General features: G+C 36.0%; 1 protein-coding gene across 1 annotated transcript in view; it reads left to right on the top strand.

Moving 5' to 3' along the window:
• Positions 1-20,650, top strand: part of KIAA1715 (KIAA1715 ortholog) — a 38,883-nt gene that overhangs the window by 13,586 nt on the left and 4,647 nt on the right. The window contains exons 6-11 of the mRNA XM_009706097.1: positions 2,739-2,819; positions 2,908-2,959; positions 10,297-10,515; positions 15,648-15,753; positions 16,463-16,533; positions 17,802-17,972. Of these exons, the coding sequence (XP_009704399.1) occupies positions 2,739-2,819; positions 2,908-2,959; positions 10,297-10,515; positions 15,648-15,753; positions 16,463-16,533; positions 17,802-17,972 (700 nt within the window). The remainder of the gene's footprint in view (positions 1-2,738; positions 2,820-2,907; positions 2,960-10,296; positions 10,516-15,647; positions 15,754-16,462; positions 16,534-17,801; positions 17,973-20,650) is intronic.

The following is a 20,650-nucleotide window of genomic DNA, read 5'->3' on the forward strand; positions in this document are numbered from 1 at the left end:
GCTTAAAATACATTTCTCGTATTACTTTTCAATATAGACAGCTGATGTCATTGCCACAGGAATTCTGTTTGGTTGCCAGTTGGAAAGGAGGCCATCCACACTATTATTCATAGGAGAGAATGTGGTACATGACCATACTGCTTATTAAGATGTGGTTAATTCCATGAAATAAGTTTGAAAAATCCGTGATTAGGCTGGTATTAACTTTCCTGGACACTTTACTTGTGATCCTGGTTACTCCAGCATTTAAGCTTGATAATAATAGATTATGAATTACCCTTTGGCAGAAAGTAGAAAATGTTTTTGTGGGAAAAGTTTTGGATCTTAAAGAAGAGTATATTATGGAAAAAGTGTGAGAGGTGTTGAGCAATTTGCTGTGTTAGCGAGCCAGTACTCAGCACTAGGTTAACCTTTCCAAGGTTGTGCTTCAGGATGGCGAATAATCCAGAAGTCAGTATGTTGATTTGCATTTATAAATGAGCTTGCTGTGGCACTGTACAAGCCAATTTCTTGTGCTATGCAAATGCAGTGATAGTATTTAAATTTTACACAGGCCCTTACTTGCTTCTAGTAATTATACTAATTTGCTCAAAGAGTGAGTAAACGTTGACCTGTTTGATTCCTTATATGGTATTTTCTGCCAAATTTCAATTGTTTTTAGAGAAGTATATCCTAGAAGTGAAACCATGAGAACTGTGAGTGTGCTTATGGAAATCTTGACAACTTCTATACATTTTCAAGAAATTTGTAAAGAGTCTGTTGTGAAACTAAATTCTTGTTCAGATTCAGCTTTACTAGAATTATAAAGCTATGTATGAATTTCAAAATATGAAGAGTAACTTGTTGAATTATCCAATAACTAAATAATGTGAAGAATAACTTTATCTGAATCTTGTGATGAGAGCTAAATTTTTCCATTTCAAAATAATGTTACTGTTTTTGCAAAACTTATATATCCACAAATAACTACCGTCCTATCTAATACTGCTGTAGCAGGAAGTGTGTTAGATAAGGGAAGTGTCAAGTGATGGTGGAGCATTCTGTTTTTTTTCTTCCTAAAGGTCACTTTGTCCTGCAGAAGGTTATTTCTCATTTTCCTGTGTGGCTATAAAGACAATTGCATGCATTATATGTTCATTGATGTAAACTGAGTCGGGGGTTTTTATTTTGATTTGGGGGGCAGATATTGACACTGACTGTTAACATTTCCCCACTTTGCAGCTTCACCTCACTAACCCTGCATATAAAGGTTTGCCTTATGGTTTTCACTTTTATAAGCAATAAATACTTTATTTTTCCTATTAGACCCTTAATTCTGAACTTACTGCACTATGTGGCATTTGTTTTACGAAGTTAGTGGGTTAACTCCAAAGTCCTGCTAAAAAACAAGTTTAGGAAATTGATTTTTTACTTCCCTCTTTACTCCCTTTTGTTTCGACAGTCCTTAATTAACAGCCTGGATAGTATTCCTTGCCTTAAACTTCTGGTAGGAGTGAGTGTTAAATGGATACTGTGTATCCATTAAATCGAGTGAATTTTATTTAGCTTCTGAGGTCTGTCTAAAGGTAAAACCCCTACAAGGTCTGTATGGGCAGAATGGCTGAAACTTTACTTTCTCACTAACTAAATAACGGCATAAAAGTCATGTTAACCTGCACCATTTGTTATTTTAGCAGTGATAAATGAGTTTGAGAACACTTAATTTTTTGACCACTGACCTTTTCAGTTTTGCAGTTTATGCCAACAGCAAACCTAAGAACAAACAAACCCCCTACTTTTAGCTGAACATGGCCATTAGTCAGCATATCTAGGAGAAAAGGTCTGCTTAAGATACTATAAAATGCATTATAATTTCTATTCATATGAGCTATTTGTCATAACTTCAACTCTCTCCGTTTTAAAGTTAAGCTGCTTCCGATGTTGACTGTTAACCACTAAAATGATACTTTACTAGTGATTACTTTTTTAATTAAGCCCATGTATTAACTATAAAGCCACTTGAGTGCATTGTAAATAAAATGCTGTAATAATGAAGTGCTTTAATTACACTCCCTAAAGTATGCATAGTTCTCAGTAAATTTTTTTATTTAAATTCTTAACATGTTCCCTTTTTTCTGAAAAGCGATTTGAATCACTGTAAAGATGGAGATCCAGCCTTTAAAGTCATTTGAGCAAATTCCGTGGCTGTTCTCTAGTTAGTCAGTTTTCACAGCATTTGCAGCAAGCTAATTGCTTCTGCTAATAAATAATCTAAAATCGATGCTGACAGCAGTTAATTGGCACAGAGACTTTATTCTGTAAAGCACTTGGCTAACGACCTTCCTTAAATTAATAGCATTAAGTGCTATGAGAAAATAAATCTAAGGAATTGCCTGTCATTCGCTTGTCATGTCTAATAACTTCCAATAATGATGGCTGATAGATTTTTGCACATTCCATTATTGAAATTGGTGCATGTAATTATTCTCCTCATTATATGTAAACAATTAGCAATATTTGGTGTTTCCTTCCAATAAAGCTGTTAAATACAAGTAGCCCATTAGAGTTTAGAAACTATTTTTGAAAGCAAAATTTCATTTCCATTGAATACAGCAAATCTGCAGGTATCTGAACATGCTATGTGTTCACTGAACTGAGCTTCACCTTTTGGTGACATTAAGTTGCTTGTAAATGGGAGGATCTGGGAGGGAAATACTTTCAAGAATTCTGTATTGATGTGTGGAACCTTTTGTTTCCAGCTTGAGGAAGTAATGGAGAAAGAAACATACAAGACCGCTAAATTAATCCTTGAAAGGTTTGATCCAGAATCAAGTGCAAAGGTAAGAATCTTGATATTGATACTGATTTAATATGAAAGGTACTATGGAGCCGAACATTCAGATAATGTTATTTATAATTAATTGGCAGGAGGCTGAACTGCCATCTGCTGGAACATCTGCAACCCCAAGACCTGGACAAGGTAATAGCCCTATAAAACGGCTGCTCTTTAGCATAGATACTCATCTTTCATAGCAATTTCAACTCTAGAAGTCTCTCTGTGATAAAATTTGTAGATCAATTGACCTTTATTTAGGGTTAATAGACTGTTTATTAGACTATGCTCATTACTGTTCTGTATTTTTCAGACAAGGGATCTATTACTAAAGGCTGATGCTCTTCTAGACAGCAGGATGTTTAATGCTGCTTGATTCTAAAGCAGAGAGAAAACTAACTTCTTGTGGCATACCTGCAATTTTTCTAGAATACTGAGGTGCTTTCAAATCTTATGTAATGTTCACTGACTTAGCTTTTCAGTTCTATTCCTATTTCTGTCTAGTTAGACCTTTCCTAATGCAGCACTTAAACTACTTTTATATGGTGAATGGAGAGATTCCACAAAGCTAGTGCAGAAATAAGGTATTTTCTAGATGCAAAGAATGGACTGTTCTTTACTAGTTTATGATGTTCCATTGAAAGGTGCTATTGAATGAAATAATAAAAGTAGAAAAACTTGCATGTGTTTCAAGGAAGCCTTGTTTCTAGATTGCACACGTAGATTTCAAGACTGAAAAGATCTCTCCCCCACATTCTCCCAGTAGAATATTTGCATTAAGAACATGGACTGTAAATTAAAAAAACCCAAACACCACAATGTTTATGCAAACAAACTACTGTTAAGTTTTTCTTAAAGTTGAGTATAATATAATGTATTTAAACTGAAAATGCTGCTATTAACAGAGTATAAAGGCCACCTTGTATTATTATACTGAAGATAGCTACAAAGATATGTCTTAAAGTGTGAGTATTAATTTGCTGTTATAACCACCTTAGACCTGTAGGGGCTCGTGCTCAAAATAAACTCAGAATCTGATGTGCATAATTTTCCGTAAAAGGAACAGATTGCTTTAGAGCATATATTAGAATTGTCAAATTTGTGTCTAATTCTTGTGAATAACCAAACTTGTATTTGTCTTATTTTTTGCTCTTGGAGCGCTGGCTTTGATGGGTGCGGAGCACCATGATTTACTAACAAAGGTGTTCATAAGCTGCATGGTCAAATCCACTGTTTTGTTATTCTTGCTTAGCTTCAAATTGTCATGAAAACATTTTTAAACCATCCTTAATTGTTGACATTGACAGTGAATAGTTGCAGTGCACTAAGTTAGCAGTAAAGCTTTTATCTCTTCTGGTATCCTAGGCAGAACAGCTTTTTCTCAAGTTTGCTCTTTACCTGTCTCTCCCATTGTTCCATTTCTGTGACATTTATAGTTTTTTTTAAGGCTGAAGGGCCATTCTGACACCCTGTTCTGTTCTCTGTCTTAATACAGCTCATAGGTGGTTGCCAAGTATTTTCTGTCATATCTGTAATGTTTAGGTAGTCTGTTTTTTTTCTTAAACTCTTTGTATTCATCCTTATCCTTGAGATATGTTAGAAATGATTCCAGAAGTAGGGTGACAGATCTATTTGTAGAATGCAAGTAATGCTGACCAGGGGATGAAACTGCCTGGAAATGCATGTTTCTATGTAGAGATCTAGAGATAACTAGCTATAAATTAAATAGAAAAAGAGAAGTCTCTAGTCACCCTGGCTTTATTAAGAGATATCACCAGCATTTTTGAAACTCCAAAGAAGTTATATGATTGTTCTCTTCCTCTCTGCCCGGGCTCTGAAGTAGCAATGGTGACAAGTGAGTTAGTCTCTATTAGTTAACTGGTCTTGTGTGTGTTTGGGTTTACAAAGCACAGTGCACATGCTCTTGATCCAGGGTTCCGAGTTAGTCAAAAGCAGGTTAGTTGGATCCAGCGTATGGTGCGTTGTGTTGATTTTTGACTTGTCTGTTAATAGAAAGGCTATGGAGGAGAGGTTCTGAGAGAGTTAGAAGTATTTCTGAGAACCGGCACTGTAGGCTGTGGTCCACATTAATAAGTGTGGTATAATAGGAGTAGACTTGTAGAGTGAAGCCATTGTTACTACGGAGTTTGCCCACACTATATATGTTTAGGGGTTTTTATTTAGGGCTAGTTGTAAACTGGTCTCATGGACCTGGTGGAGGGCACCTTTCAGTTTAGTTTCATTTGAGAAGAGTGTAAGTGCTGCTCTGTGAGACTGTGATGTGGTGTGAACGAGACACCTCTAAGTGGGGGTACAATTGAGAAAATGTAAAGTACACTTCCAGTTCAAACATTATTCAACTTCTTTGGGTGCATCCGCATTAAAGTAAGCAATTTACTTTATCCTGAATAACAGTGCAGTTTAGCCTTGGAAAATAAATTTTTAAAGTTATGCTTATGGTTGGATTCAGTGATCTTAAGAGTCTTTTCTAACCTAAATGGTTCTATGATTCTATATAATTTTGTTCATATACAGCAGAACTTCCTTTTTTGTCTTTTTCCAATCTGTTCTCTAACACATTGAATTTAGAATTGGTGCTGCTTTTCGTCCATGTAAAAGTGAATATTCAGATTATTGTATTTTGTACATGCATTCCAATTCTGGAGGAACACGCTGTGTTTGGCTTGTGAAATTGTAGAGACCTATTTTCTAAATAACCTGTTCTTGGTATGTGCAGTAATTATTTCAGTTTTTAGCTGTCAAAAGAACTACTAACTTATTGCTGTTCGCACTAAATATCTGCCCAAAACAAATAATAGCTTCTATGCAGTATATAACTTCCTGTAATTAGATGACATCTTGATGTGGTTGTGGTGTAATTTGGTGTATGCAATGTGTGGTGGGATTATAGTGATTTGGAATAATAAAATATCTGTTAACAAGTTGACATTAAAGCGTCCTAGATCTTCTCTTTGCTCACTTTGGACACAAACTAACCAGGCAGCAGAACTCATTATCTTGAGCTCTGTAATTGAGTCTTTTTGAAAAGAGGGTAAATAATGACCAGTGTGTAATCAGATTGGACAATGTTGTGTATGAGGCAGCTGATGAAAGGTTAGTTCGTTGATATGTTTTTGACTTACCAGTTGAAATGGAAACTTGTGCATCATACTAATTAGTACAAAGATTTCATCAGCGTTGCATAATAATTGGTTCTTGGAAAAACAACTGGTAGTGCCTCAATTTTCTTGTGTATTTAGAACTTTTTGCAGTTTCTGTGGTTGTTGACATGCACTTAAATAATTGTAGTTAACAGATGATTCAGATGAATCTTGCGTTTGGCATGAGAAAGCACCTGGAAATCCAGAAGAAAAACAATTTGAAAACTTAAGTGCAGTTTTATCTATTCAGAAATGTTTTGAAGGATAGAGTTATTGAACATATAGATATTCAGTACTTTGGCCATATGAAAAAAAGAGAATAGGTATATATTGGCAGTGGAATCCATATTTATTAACAGTATCCTGTTGTTGATACTTGCTCCGTTCATTGTGCTAATACAACTGTTAGGAGGGCTGTATTGTAAATGAGATCACTCCATGACCTGAATTAGAAATAATGCAGTAACAGATGGTTGCAAGCTATGGGATGGGTACAGGCTTGAGGAGGAAGAAAGAAAATTCTTGATTGTTTTTTGCCACTGGAGCCAACAAGTTATGTGAACTATATATTGACCTGCATTGTGCTTCAGCTCTTTAAGAATGATGTATTCTTCTCTTAAAAAACTGACAAAAAAAAAAAAACCAAGGAGTTTTGAAGTGGAGAAATAAAATAACTATGCTTGTAAACATGAAAGATACAGCTGTCTCACCATTGGCAATATCTTAATATTCTTTAAGAGATCGTACTGAATCATCAGTTGTGAGTAGTAGCCCTGTTAAGTAATGTGTCTGCTTGTGTATCTGTTGTTCAGTGCGGGTAACTGTGGAACTTGGACTCCAGTGTGCTTGAAGAAAAAAAAGTTCTATTTTTAAATTATTTATCTGTCTTCACACAGTTGGTTTGCAGATGCACAAAAATAATCGAGGAAAGAAAAAAAAACTTGCAAAATTGCAAAACTTCATTAAAACTATGTCAGTGGTAGCTGTGTATTGTGTTAGTGTTGAGACCTGACGAACGTGTTACTCGCTTGTGGAACTTGAGTTACGGAAATCTGGAACTTTGCAAGAGGCTCATTATTAACACCTTGCATCTCAACATAAGCAATTTGAGAATTATATAGATCATTCCAGTTACTGCAGAAGAATATTAAGGGTGTTACTGTGGAAGCAGAGAGCAGGTTTAAAAGGAATTAGAGGAGTTCATGGGCAACAGGGTCCATATGTGATACTAAAATGTTTAGACAGGGCTGTGCTCTCTAATGTCTTTGGCAATGCATTTATGGATCCTGGGGGTGGTGTCAGAGATATAGGCAACAGAAATCATTCAGGTTTGTGTGTTGCCGTTAAATAACATCTACAACCACTCTAAAAGATGGAATATTGAGATGGATTGGCTATTGGTCTCGCCAAAGAGAGCATTTCTCACTTTCTCATAATGTAAGTTCTTCTGGTAATTTCTATTACTTGGTGAGCCACAGAGTGTTGGCAAGTTCTCTGAAGTAAGAATAGAGTGAAAGCCAAATGAACTTCTAAGTGGGGGGGTGGGATGGAAAAGAAAGCGCCTTGTGAATAACCTGATACCATTTTGTGGAAACTAGCAGTCTTGCATTCTTCCCTCTGTAATGAGACTAAAACTACTGAAGCACATCTCTTTAGTACTGACTGTAAAGTGCTTGGGTTCAACATCTTTGTAGGAGCAAAAATATGGGGGAAAAAGTAATTAAAGTAGCAGTAACTCTTTAAAAATTCAGAGTCTTTTTAAAGAAGGCTTGCCAAAAATGAACCTTCTGAAGGAAGAGGCAAAAGGGTCAAAGCTCTTGTAAGTGGCATGGCAATTGCTTAGGAATAGTGTATTATGGGCTCAGAATAAATGTAGATATATCCATGACCTATTGAAACAGACTGAGAGCTGTTAAGCAACCAAAATTGACATGCTTAAAGCACATGGTATAGGAAGACAGGCCCCAAAATGTAGAGGTAACATCCATGTGTAGAAATTACAGTCATGATCTTTGACATTTTTATGTGTAAAACCATAATAAAGCAGGCTTTGTAGTGAAAAAGAATGAAGAAAATCTTAGCAATGGATTAAAATGTCTTTTTATAGATATTTAAAATTATCTTGGAACAAGTAGAGTTAGGCTTCATATTTATTACTTATTTCTTAGAGATATGTGGAGCTGAGGAGTTGAGAAATTGCATACCTTTGGCTTGATTTTTGAAACTAGTACACAAGTGGAAACTGTAACACAAAATTGAACATATGGATAAATAAATCATGGGGCAGAATCAATATATTGTTTGTAGATAAGTCATGCCTCTTGGTCAGATGGTATGGAGAGGATGATGCAATTATTCTAGTGTAGGTAGACTTGAAAGGTTACCACTAAGGTTCTCACAAAAAGCTCTCAAAGAAATGTCCATAGTGAGGTTCATCATAAATGAATTCTTGATTAAAATAAAACTTTTAACACAGGAGCAATTTTCAAGATAGAAGCAAGTCACCAAGGAAACATTAATGGAATTGCTGCAACTGTCTTGCCAATTTATCTTGTTTTCCGGATTCTGAATGGTTTAAATAGTGAGGGGACAAACTTTACTTGCTAAAACAAAGTTAAAATACAGAGTCTTCATACTTGTTGGGTGGTCTAACTTGGATAATAAAGTTGTGTGAAGTAATGCAATCATGCACATGAAGGTGTGGCAGGGGAAAGCTAATAATTTGTTTTGCTCTGTTGCAAACTGAACTAGGTGGATTTTTAGTAAGACTTTGTGCAGTTGCAGTCTTCTGGCTGATGACACCAAAGAGTCTTTTATTCTTTCTTCTGGTATACATTGATCCTATTTATATGTACAGATAAGTAGGCAACAATATAGCCTATGCATGTTGCAATTTCGTGGTACTAGATGTTGGCAAATTTATGTTTGACCTAGTACTCCAGTGATAGCAACTCTTTCTTACCTAGTATAAGCTGATGATGTGTGCTCCCTGCCTCCTCCAGCCCATACAGAAGCTTAGTGTGGTCGTTTTGTTCTTTTGCGGACAGATAATTTCTTCAGACTTCAGCACACCTCTCTCCCTGTGGCTGGTTGCCAGTGGACCTCTAAACTGCCTGCTAAGGATTTAAACTCTTCCAGCTTGAGACAAAGTCAGCAGATAAAACGTCTCTCATCTTGAAGCTCAGGGAGATGAATTTGAAGCCTAATTCTAGTGTTAAATTCCATTTGTTGTGAGGGAAGACAAGCAAGCTTGTTCAAACTTATGTGGGCGCTAGACACTGACTCTGTAGGGTACTGTAGCCTTAGGTGTAGGCATTCTTGGGGTGTACCTTTTAGAGACCAAGCTGTCACTTGTTAACCGTGTTAATGTCCGTAGCCCTAAAGTGAGGGTTACAGATCAATTTTATTTGTTACAATAGTATATTTTGAAGGCTCCCTAGAGGTGATTAGGTGTAGATGAGGTGAGAAATAAATGATAGTGACTGCTGTTCATGAGCACTGTTCCTGGCTTGTTTTGAGGAACAAACTTGTGCATAAATACAATGGAACTTCAGGTTTCCATGAATAATATAATAGCCAAACCATAATATATTATTACTGGAATGATATTCCCGTTGGTGTTAATGAGAACACTGGCTTTATTAAGTTTTTCATGATAGTGATTTAATAGTAACTCTGATAGTGGAGTGAGAAGAGGTGAAGGTAAGGACGTGTTCCAGCAGAGCCTATTCTTGCTTTGTGGCAATCCACACATGTGGCTTGTTGGTAGGATTGCTGAAAAAAATGAATGAAACTATAGGATCTGAATGAAGCATTAAGTTTTCTTCTGGCTTTAGAATTGTTTTTTTATCCAGTCTGAAAAATTTTTAATAATTCTGAGCACTTAGCCTGGGTATTTTAGACATTGACTGAATAGGTTTTGGTCCCATGGAAACCTAAATACTTGGAAGCATGTTTAAACCATAGAATAAAAACCGTGCTCAGTTCTTTCTGTACATTGTGGTTTGACTGTAGCTGTTCATATCTCCCAACATTCTGCCTTTGAGAAAAGAATCATAAGGTAGATACCTGCTAATTTTCTTCTAGAAGAATTTTGCCCTAAGTATTTATCAGTTAATGATTATTGGTATTAAAATCTAGTATTCTGTGTGGGGTTTATTTCTATGGCATGCTCAGCCAGGCAGCTGGCGATCTTTAGTTATAGACCTTTCTGGTTTTGTTTGACTCTAATTTGCTGATTGGAATAATGATATTAATGTACTCTTACTAACTTCTCGCTTATAATGCTAGATGTTAAATTCAGTATGCACATGTTCTTGTCAGAGATTCGTCAGAGGACCACAGCTCAAAGAAATGCTTCTACACCCCTGCCTGCAACTCCTAAACAAGGCTCTCCAAAATCACTGGTTCCAGCATCTCCTAATCTGCAGAGAGACCCATCAGCTCTGAGTGGACCCTCAGAAAGAACTGTTGTGCCATCCTTGCAGTCAAATGTTTTACCAAGACGCCCTGGATCCCCTGCTACTTCAGTACCTGGAATGGGTAAACAGAGCACTTAATGTTATTTACAGTTTATATTGTTTTCTCTGGTTACCAATAAAATAGGCCATTTTCAGACAGTATGGAAATGGCATTTCATTTGGAAATAGCAGAGCAGTTATCTGATTAAGCAGGAGTTCCATATTCAATTAGCCATAACTCTTTACAGCTGGCACCTTTTGATGCTGAAACCTATTGCCTGAGCTCATTTAACTGTTATGGCTTCTTTGTTTAAATGGCAATAAAACTTTGCAGTATTCTGTAGTCAACAATATAGCATACCTTTTTATGTTCTTAGTTTAGAAGAGCTCTAGACTTATATAAATCAGGTACAGAGGAGAACACTTTCAGAATACATTCATGTTTCTCACTAAACCCTGCACATATTTTTTAACAAGCATCTTGACGTTTATTTAAATTTTTACTCTAGGAGGTATAGTCATGCAATCCATACTCATAGATTAAAGTGTAAAATACCAAATACACCAGAAAAGTTGTCTGTGTTGTAGCTGAATTCTTCTAAAATCGCATTGTTATTTTTATACAAGAGTCAAAGGTTAACAACAGGTTGAAATCTTGTAGAAAGGAGTGCTCCTTAAAATTTGGTTTCATATCCTGAAAATGCTTTTCCCTTGATTTCTGGCTTGGTGTTCAGATGGGATGGACTTCATTAAATAGAACATGAACTAAATTCCATAGGAGGAATAGCGAAACTTGAGAGTTTTCGGGGGGGGGTGGTGGTGGTGGTGGTGTTCTCATTCTCCTCATGGATGGTAAAGCTGTGTATGGGTTAGTGCCAGGCCTTTTATTTGTTGCAGGATGTCTGGCAAATTGGATCACAAGGCAAGAAAGGAGATGAAATACTGTCTTCAAAATAGAAGGGATGCAACTTGCCAAGGATCTTCTGAGCACCACTGTAATGTGGAGTAGTTCTTTGCTCTTCATACAGTGATCAAGAATATTTTTCTCTGCCCTGTGTTCCTGATTTTTAAGTTACTGAAGTCTTATAAACTACATGTCCTTTCTTACCAACTTCCATGATACAATCTAAAACTAGGACTATACATAATATATTGACACCTGCTCTTTTAATGGAAGATCTTGGGCAGCTGAATGTTAAAATGCCTGTTCGTATTGTTTAGTGTAGTGGAATGAACTTGTCATGAAGAATTGTGATCTCTCACTTCTCTGCAGAGCCTTATTTTTTGTTAGCAATTGTTTACCTCTATTATGAAACTGCTAAATTTGTTTTTATCCCTGAAGTGAACTGTAAAGGCAAATTATTACTAAGTCTTGATTATCCTGAAGTACCAAAAATCAGCTCCTTGCACCTGGAAATTGGTCATTTGGTTACAAACTACATTTACTGAAACCTACTTACTGGAAATTCGTTAATGGGTTTAAAATGGCATGCTCCTTCTTGTTTAAGAAGTTGGCTATATAAAAAAATAATATCAGCTATATAATAGTTCTATTCTTGGGGGAAGATTCGGGCACATTGAATAAGCTGAATGAAATTCAGCCTTTACTGCAGAAGTGGTTTAGAGAAAGAAGGAAAAAAAAATGGACTTGTTTGAAAGGACAGTTGCCAAGCATGTTAATTAAAATAGTTTATGTAGTTTTTGTGACAATGCTTTATAGGCACTTTTTTTCCACTCATAACTGGTATTTTGACCAAATGTGTTATTCTGTTGTAGATGGCAATGGAAGCCACTGCAATTATCAGTTAATGTAGAAGCCCTGTTTTGTCTTGAATTTCCCCAAACCTTACAGGCATGTAAAATCTCAGTCATGTAGCCGTAGTGAAAAGTATGTAAATTCAGAATCTATACAAGTAATATCATGCATGGCTTGCAACAAATATGAATAGCCTTAATTATCTCTACTTTAGAGAAGATTAATAATTCATTTTCATTATACTATATTTTGTACAGGAGAATCAATTTAATGTGTATTACCACAGAGCTCCCATATGTTTGAAAATTAATAACCAGCAGGTAGTTGAGAGTTTGCCAAGCTTTGCAGAAATGACCAGTCTTTCTACAATGATTGCTTTTGATGTTTATATTAATTACTGGTGTCTATAACAGCATGAGAACTAAGATGGTTGCTTTGAGTTATTAGTAGGCAGGTAATTGAAGTTGTTCTGGGAGCATGTTGTGGTGTTCCATTCTAGGTAACTTTAATTTTTACCTTGCTTATTAACTTCTAGAAAATTTTCATATGTTAGTGGTATACAGGTCATCTGAAAATTTGGCCTTTTGAATATAGGGCTAAATACACATTTGAGTGTTAGCCAGGTATTCACAAAATTATTCTAGAGTTTTAATTTTATTGCAGATTGTATCAGTGCTCCAGATCTTTACTTCACACCTATGTCAGACATTGTTCATTCACTTTTTTTTTTAAATGGAAGTATTGGGTCTTTCAGGTTTTTGTGAAGCTTTAGGAAATGCAATTTGCCTGAACTCTTCTCTGGACAGTTTTTTCAGAATCTACAAAATGAAGCATTAGGTCCAGTTTATGTTGCACTGAATTTGTTCTGCCTTGCTGCTGTGAGGGTTTTCTTAGTCTGGGTTCCTGCTTGTTGACAGAATGCAGGAATAACTTGGGAATGCATTCACTGATTCATACCTCCTGAATTCAGTTCTCTTGTTTGTGAAAATGAGGGTTATTTTAAAAACATCTGTGTTGAGCATGAAACTTTTTTGTGCTTATTGAAGGGTTTTAAATTGCACTACTTTCTGATCAGATTTTACTGTGCTTGTAAAGATGAGGACAGTCCATTTAGGTCACTTATCCTGTATTGATGAGACATGTTTTGAAAGGCTGTGCTGTTAAAATATTGCAACCTTAATGGCAAGATTAGTCCCATTCTGTGTGTAGCACTTAGAGGGCACTGCTGAAAATGTTTGATTCCTACAATATTTCTGACGTTTGCCATAGAGTATGGAGGTACATGGCATTCAGCTTGAGGGTACTACAACATAGCACATTCTGCCCTAAGTTGCTGTTTTTTTTCCTTTGTTCCAACCTGTGAAGGTTAAAATGTGGGAGACTTGAGATAGTAGTTGCTGGCAGTTGCATTTAATGTTGTATTTAAACGTAAAGCCCATCTTGGGTCAACTTATCAAATAGTAAGACTTGCTGTGTTGTCTTTGCCTGTATATACTCTACTTAAGAGGTACATGTTACTTCTGTGTGTATGTTTATGGAAGGGTATCAGTTGTGTTGGAAGCTGTGACTGCATGTCCTGGTGCTGTTCCCAGCTAAGGTGCTACAAGAAAGCTAAATCTGTCTTCTGAGAAGCTTGAAGTCCACTGTTTTTTTTTCCATGGTATATTTCAATTAAATGTCCTTCTGAAATAGATCAACTTGGTAACAAACTCTGCTATCTTGGTAGTCCTTTATTTGGATTTTTTTAAATCATTTTTGCATCTTCAGACAGTGAGTTTAATCTGTTTTACCCTTTAGCTTCCTCTTTGTTTTTTGGGCACTATGAGGGATTCTGTGAAACACCTTCCCAAGAAAAATACTAGAAACATACAGCAAATTGAAAAGAGAATTGAAGACTGAATCTGTGGCCACTAAAAGCCTTTCTTTGAAGCCATGCCTTCTGTATATCTGTTTTTACTGGATATAGAGAGAATAGCTACAAGTCAGAACTCTTTCATGAGAAACCACTGGTCAGTGTTTGCGCCTAGAGAATTTTACTTCTGTGAATTAAATGTACTTAGTTCTTGCATGGCTTCAGGTTACCATATGCTTATCTCAGTACGAAACCTGCTAATATTAGTTGATTTTTTTTTTTGTCTAAGCTTAATAATCTTGAGCTGGAATAGAACTTTTGCATTATTGCAAATAATTCTGTTGGGTTAAACTGAGTCTTATCTGTCAGATTTCATAATTTTGTCTTCAGGTAGCTTGAAGCTGACCATTTTGTCCTAGTTTCAGAGGGAGTTCTGAAAGGACTGGTTCATTGTCCTACTCAAACATTGTTTTTTGTGGCCTTTGAATGTAATTCATGAAGGTCTTATGGAAATACATTTTAAGTCTCCCCCCTGCTCCAAGTACTCATGTAATCTTGAATGTGAGATGTAGTTATCTGCTTGTTGAAAGTACTGTAACTTAATACCTCCTGTGCCTGTGTAAAATGTCTCTTGGCCAGGAGTGTGGCCTTGGGAGGAAGTTTCAGATACTTAGTTATTTGAATGGTCACATCTGAATGATTCAGACTTACTTTCTTACCAAATCGTGTTTTGCTCGTCATGCCTGGAATTTTCTGCTTTAAGGCTGGAAAGGAAGGTAGACATAGGAACTCAAAGCTACATAAATGGAAATTGGCAGCTTGTGGTGGTCTTGTTTTAAAACTTTGTGGAAAGACAAGTTTGTACTACTGGTTGACTTTAACTGCCATATGTAAACAGAGGTGAAAAAGGTGTTACGATCTATTGCTGTTCCCTGTACTTAATGGAGTTTTATTTTGATAGTAGTTTGTTAAACATGTGGGATATGAAAAGTGATATCTTAGTAGTGACCTTCTGGCTTCTTTCAGTAAGCATAAATCTGAAAGTATCCAACTTTCCATTAAACCTGAGATTACCAAAATGCCAAATGGCTAGACAGGTTTAATGTGTAGACTGAATGCATGCTGAGGGCAAGCTCATGTGGTATTGTAATTACACAGAAACCAGTGGGTGCTTCTTTAGTTCTTCTACTGTTGGAATTGATTTTATCAGAATTATTGGTATAAACTTGAAGTGTTGAATAGGCAGAGTTGAGAGTATATGAAGAAAACTCAAATAAGGAGTTTTTCTTTGCTTAAAAAGCCTTTATTTGTGATTACTTGTTAAATACCATTGATGCCTTAAGTTCTTGAGAAATTATAAATTTAATTACATATCCAAAGTGTAAAAGTAGAATGATTTAGTAAGATGATAAGCTAAAGGAGCAGAAGAAGAACTTTCAACTATTGTGGGTTTAAAAATCTTACAGCTTTCCTAGTAGGCTAATAAATATGGCCATGTATATTAAGTAGGTGCAATTATTTTATTACACTAGCACCACAGTGAAATATCGTATTATATATAATAATATAGTCGAAAATAGTTTTGACATAGTTTGTGTCTTCCTAGGTCTTCATCCTCCAGGCCCTCCTTTAGCAAGACCTATTCTTCCTCGAGAAAGAGGAGTTGTGGATAGAGTTATTGAATATTTGGTTGGCGATGGTCCTCAGAACAGGTAAAATGTTGCTAAAGGAAACACCTAAACACGTAAGTGATAGGAAGCTTCTTAACTTTTCTTTTTAAGCCAGATATGTCAAGGTTAGAAGAATTGCAAATTAATTTGTCCAAAATTTTCGTAATGAAATGGTCCTTTCTCAGTGCTTCATCTGAAATATCTTTTGTAGGAAAAATGTTTACACTTTGAATTAACCTCTGCTTTGGGTGGTATTAGCTCTGTGATACAAAGAGAAAAATCTGTGCTCAAGTGGGTAAATGAATTATATTTTTAACTAAAAAAAAAAAAATGATTTGGTTATCTTAGCACTTCAGCTTTGTAGTCTGTTATAAATGCTTTCAGATTACCTTCAGAACTGTCCAAACATATCTGAACTTCCATGTTAACCACAGTCACTGTTCATATTGACTGTATTGTAATGAAATGTAACCTTAATTTGGATGTTACTTTCTGACAATGATGATATTAAAAATAGGTTGAACCATGAGGTTTAAAATGTAGCTAAAAACATGTCACAGTTTTTAAACCAACTTTAAAACCTGTTATTGAATATACAGATTTAGTTTGCCTTAAAGGATAACTTCACTGTGGAAATTACCTTTTAAGAGTAAATATCTAAGCTATTAGTCAATATCTAAGGTAAAATGCATCTCACTTCAGTGTGTTATTACTTAAAGGTATGTAATTATCTATTATTCATGTTTTCTAGGTACGCCCTTATATGTCAGCAATGTTTTTCTCACAATGGTATGGCTTTGAAGGAGGAGTTTGAATACATAGGTAAGAGCTAATCTGTGGTGGAGTCTCTCTTAGTTGGCTTACGTTTCATAATTAACATGCATCATACTTCATTTTGGTTGCAGTTAAGTACTTAACTGACACTGTGAAATGCCACTTCATACGGGAACAGTTTTATGGTAACTTATTACTCTGTATCTTAAGATTAATTTCAAGACTTAGGGAAGTACTTTATTGCAACCTTCAGGCCAAGGATTTTATGTGTAGAAAACTATTCAGTAGAAATAAGTGTCCTCCAATACATCCCTGAGAATTGCTACTGGCTATGAGTGGTTCTCAGAAGAGTTTTATATTGAGAAACTATCTGACATTAAAGTGTGCCTCTTTTACCAGAACTTAAACAAAATTTTGCTTTGCCAAGAAGATCTTGGGGAAGGTATTGGAAAAGAAGTGGGAACAAGCCCTTGGGGTCTATATATGAATTTATGGCTGACAATAACTTAAGACAGACACAGCTCTTTATTGAACACAGATGTCTTATTTTGCTTCCTTTCTACCACACGTGTAAGGCTGACACTTAAGAAATGAGGCAATCTTAGATAAATCTTCTATTTAATTTTGTTTTGTTTAATTTTATGAGTAAATATACAGCATTGTAAGAATAAGCTGAATGTTTCCTATGGAACCAAAGATATGTAGTCTATGTGTCATCTTAGCTCAAGTGAGTTCACAGTTCAACTGTACAAGAAATTGCCACTTCCCCCTTGTCTTGGGAGGGAAGTACGCATGTAACTATTAAGTGGTATCCAGTACTTCTCCAGAACAAAACTGCCTTTTCTTAATTAAGCAGCACTGGAGCAGAATGCTCCTCAAAAAGCAGACACACATACCTTGCAGAATCCATAGCATCTCCTTACTGGAAAGTGGCATCTTAAGGGGGGAAAAAAAAAAAATCATCTGCTAACTTAATTCTTTTGTAGGAAGGAACATAAGAAAATGTGGCAACATCTGGTGGTACTGAATTGCATTTTGTTCATTGTGATCAAATCTTTCACAGTGGTGGGAAGTACTCGTAAGCGCAGCAGAGCTGAAAACAAACAGGTTTTTAAGAGGCAAACGTATACTGAAGTTAAAAATGGAGCTATATGGAACAACTTGTGTAAATTTGGTGGAGGTACTCTCAGATACTGATAGTCACTTACTTAGTTCTCTGTTTTTAGTATTTTTGGACAGTCAGAATATAGTGTAAGAGTAAAGGTGAAACATGAAATTAATTAGTGAGGCTACTTATTGGGTATGCTTTTGTGTAGCATTTAGGTGTGCCTACTGCTTTTTCCTGAATCCTGCAAGAAAAACTAGGCCTCAGGCTCCACGACTTCCAGACTTCAGTTTTGAAAAAAAGCAATCTGCAGAATTGCGATCTGAAACTGAGCCTCGAGAACCTAGAGAGAGAAAGCCTCAGGAGACTCAACAGACAGAAGGTATGTGCTGATCTCATGAAGTCTGCTCTTTTTTTAATGTCTAATGAAATCCCCCCCGTCATCTCACTCTCTGTTTAGATGAGGTTTTTTATAAGAATAAGAAGAATTGAGGGACTCAAATGCTGGAACAGACTACATGGTGAGGTGATAAATGCAGCAAGCCTGTCAGTGTTTGAGGCATTTGGACAATACTCTTAATAACATACTTTAACTTTTGGTCACCCCTGAACTGGTCAGGCAGTTGGACTAGATGGTTGTTGGTCCCTTCCAGCTCAAATCATCTTGTCTATTCTAACTTCATTATGGGTGTAATTTATGTTTTTTTTTTTTTTTCAATTCTTCTTGTCTCTGCTTCTAGCTTAGCTTGTTGATATTATTGTCTTCTGTCCTATACCCTAGAATTTCTTTGTATTATACAACGTCTCATGCAAACAATGGCATAACAAAATTTTTCACTCTAATATTACTGATAAACAGATAGAAAGTAGCACTGTAAATTACAGAAATAGTTAAGAAGGGAATATGTCCTGAAGTGGTTAACTTTCATGGTGTTCAGCAAATCATTTGATTGAGGTGTGTTGGAATTTCTGCCTTTGTTCCTTTTGCTGTTTTCCTCAGGGCAGGAAAATCTAGTAAAACTGCCTTGTTAATTTCAGGGAGTTCAAAGACAAATTGTCAATTTTAATTTAACATAGTTCCTTTTGAGACATTTTATAGTCTGCAGATACAGTAGGCATCTGGTGTACAGCCAACAGGAAGATGTAGTGTTTTGAAAGACTCCAGGAATTATAATTTCGAACCAGAGAATCTCCAGTTAGATGTGCTATTGAGTACTTGATGGCATTTTATGTTAGTTTACCCAGGGATCATGGGGGGAAGCTATTGAATAGTGTACAGTACCGAGATTCAGGCTAGAAACACACCAGCTGTGGGAAACTGTCAGAATGTAACAGAAAGACTGTTTCTGCTTGGTTATTTTTAACAGGGAGTGCAAAATGGCATTGACCTTTTCTTTCTGGCATGAGAAGGCTGCGTGAGACTGGTAGGGAAGTCAGATATGACTGTAGCCATCTCTGGGTGTGGTCTGATGCGGGTGCATCTTTTCCTGTGCTGTAGTGCCATCTTACTTCATTAAAAGTTTTTACTATTACTGTTTACTATTACTAGCATGAAAGTAGGACTGAAATCAGATGCGTGAAGCTAAGATGATGAAAACGGCATCTTTACCCTGAAATGATCTAATCATCTTTTCGGTGAGTGGAGGGTAGGTTAGTGTCTTCTTGGCTACTTTTAAAGTTAGAAGATTCTTATAGAAAGGACATAATTTGTTACTGGGGTCTTCAAAACTCTGCTTATTTTCCTCTGTGTGAATCGAATGGGGAAGCCCTTAAAGATGGATATTCAGCTCTTGGAGCCATGTGCCTTGAGGGTGTCTGAGTATTATCCATAACTGCAGGTTCTTAGGGGTTTTGGGAGAGGGGTGTGCTAATTAAACTGGTATTATCATTGAAGGAAATGTTCATCAAACTATGCCTTTAATGGGTCTGAGATGCTGAGTCAGTTTATAGATGTAAAAAATGTAAAACCTTAAGAATTAGTGTGGGATTTTTGTTAGGCACTTGACATGTAGGAGTGAAAATTCTGCAAAATAACTTTTGCTTTTTTGAAAGCAGAATTTTATCAAGTATTTCAGGATAAAAATAGGATGGTTTTATGCATTAAATGTGGTTTTTACCAATTTAATGCTGAAAATTACTTGTTTTTTGTTGGGGTGGTCTTGTATTAATGTGCTGCTTTATTTAAAACAACAACAAAAGAAACCACTGTGGGGTTCATTCCCCAGTTCTCTTTTCCTGCTCAGAAGTGTATGGTGAAATTTTTCAGAAGAGGCATAAGAAATAAGTAAATGGTATACTGACTTTTGATTTAATCTAGCTTAAATATCTGATTTTTTTCTGAATATTTTGTTTCCAAGATGATATAAACCATTCTGTTATGATAATTACTAAGCAGACAGAAATAGAATATGTGTTGATATTGTACATAACTAATATCTGAGAAATGTCGTGTTGATGTAGAAGACATCAATGCTACCCTATCAGTTTGTCACTGCATTAACTGCCTACGACTTGCCACAAAGTAATGTCTTATGAAGAGCAAAATCTCATTTTCAGTAAATCACTTTTTCCATCAGGACCCTAATTTGAAACATAACTACTTAAAGGCAGTCGGGCTTTATTAATAAATGAACATATTCCTTGATTGTAAGTTTAAGGTATGAAGCTATCATTGAAGTATAGCTCTGGGGAAGGCTTTTGTTAGCTACAATAATATAGCTGCTGCCATATCAAGAATAGAGAATATCTTCACTTACCGCTGCAGACAACCATCAACATCGGGAAACTAGCTTCACCACAATGTTGACAACACAGGGAGATCCAGCTCTTATCTGTAACTCATTTAAACCACAGCTGTATAGCTCGAAGAAACTGCAAGCTAATGTGATACAGAAGTGCTATAAATATTTTTTTCCCAGTCAGCTACTTTTACTAATGAGTAAAGCATGAAGCTGAATCTTTTTTCAGTTGTGTGCGCGTGCAGTGACAAGCATGTTACATGCAACTCCTGTGGATAAGAGATCTGAAGAATTGTTATGGGGAGTGCTGTTGGCACTGAAC

The sequence above is a fragment of the Cariama cristata genome, unplaced genomic scaffold, assembly GCF_000690535.1.
Source record: "Cariama cristata isolate BGI_N322 unplaced genomic scaffold, ASM69053v1 scaffold13598, whole genome shotgun sequence".
Taxonomy (NCBI): domain Eukaryota; kingdom Metazoa; phylum Chordata; class Aves; order Cariamiformes; family Cariamidae; genus Cariama; species Cariama cristata.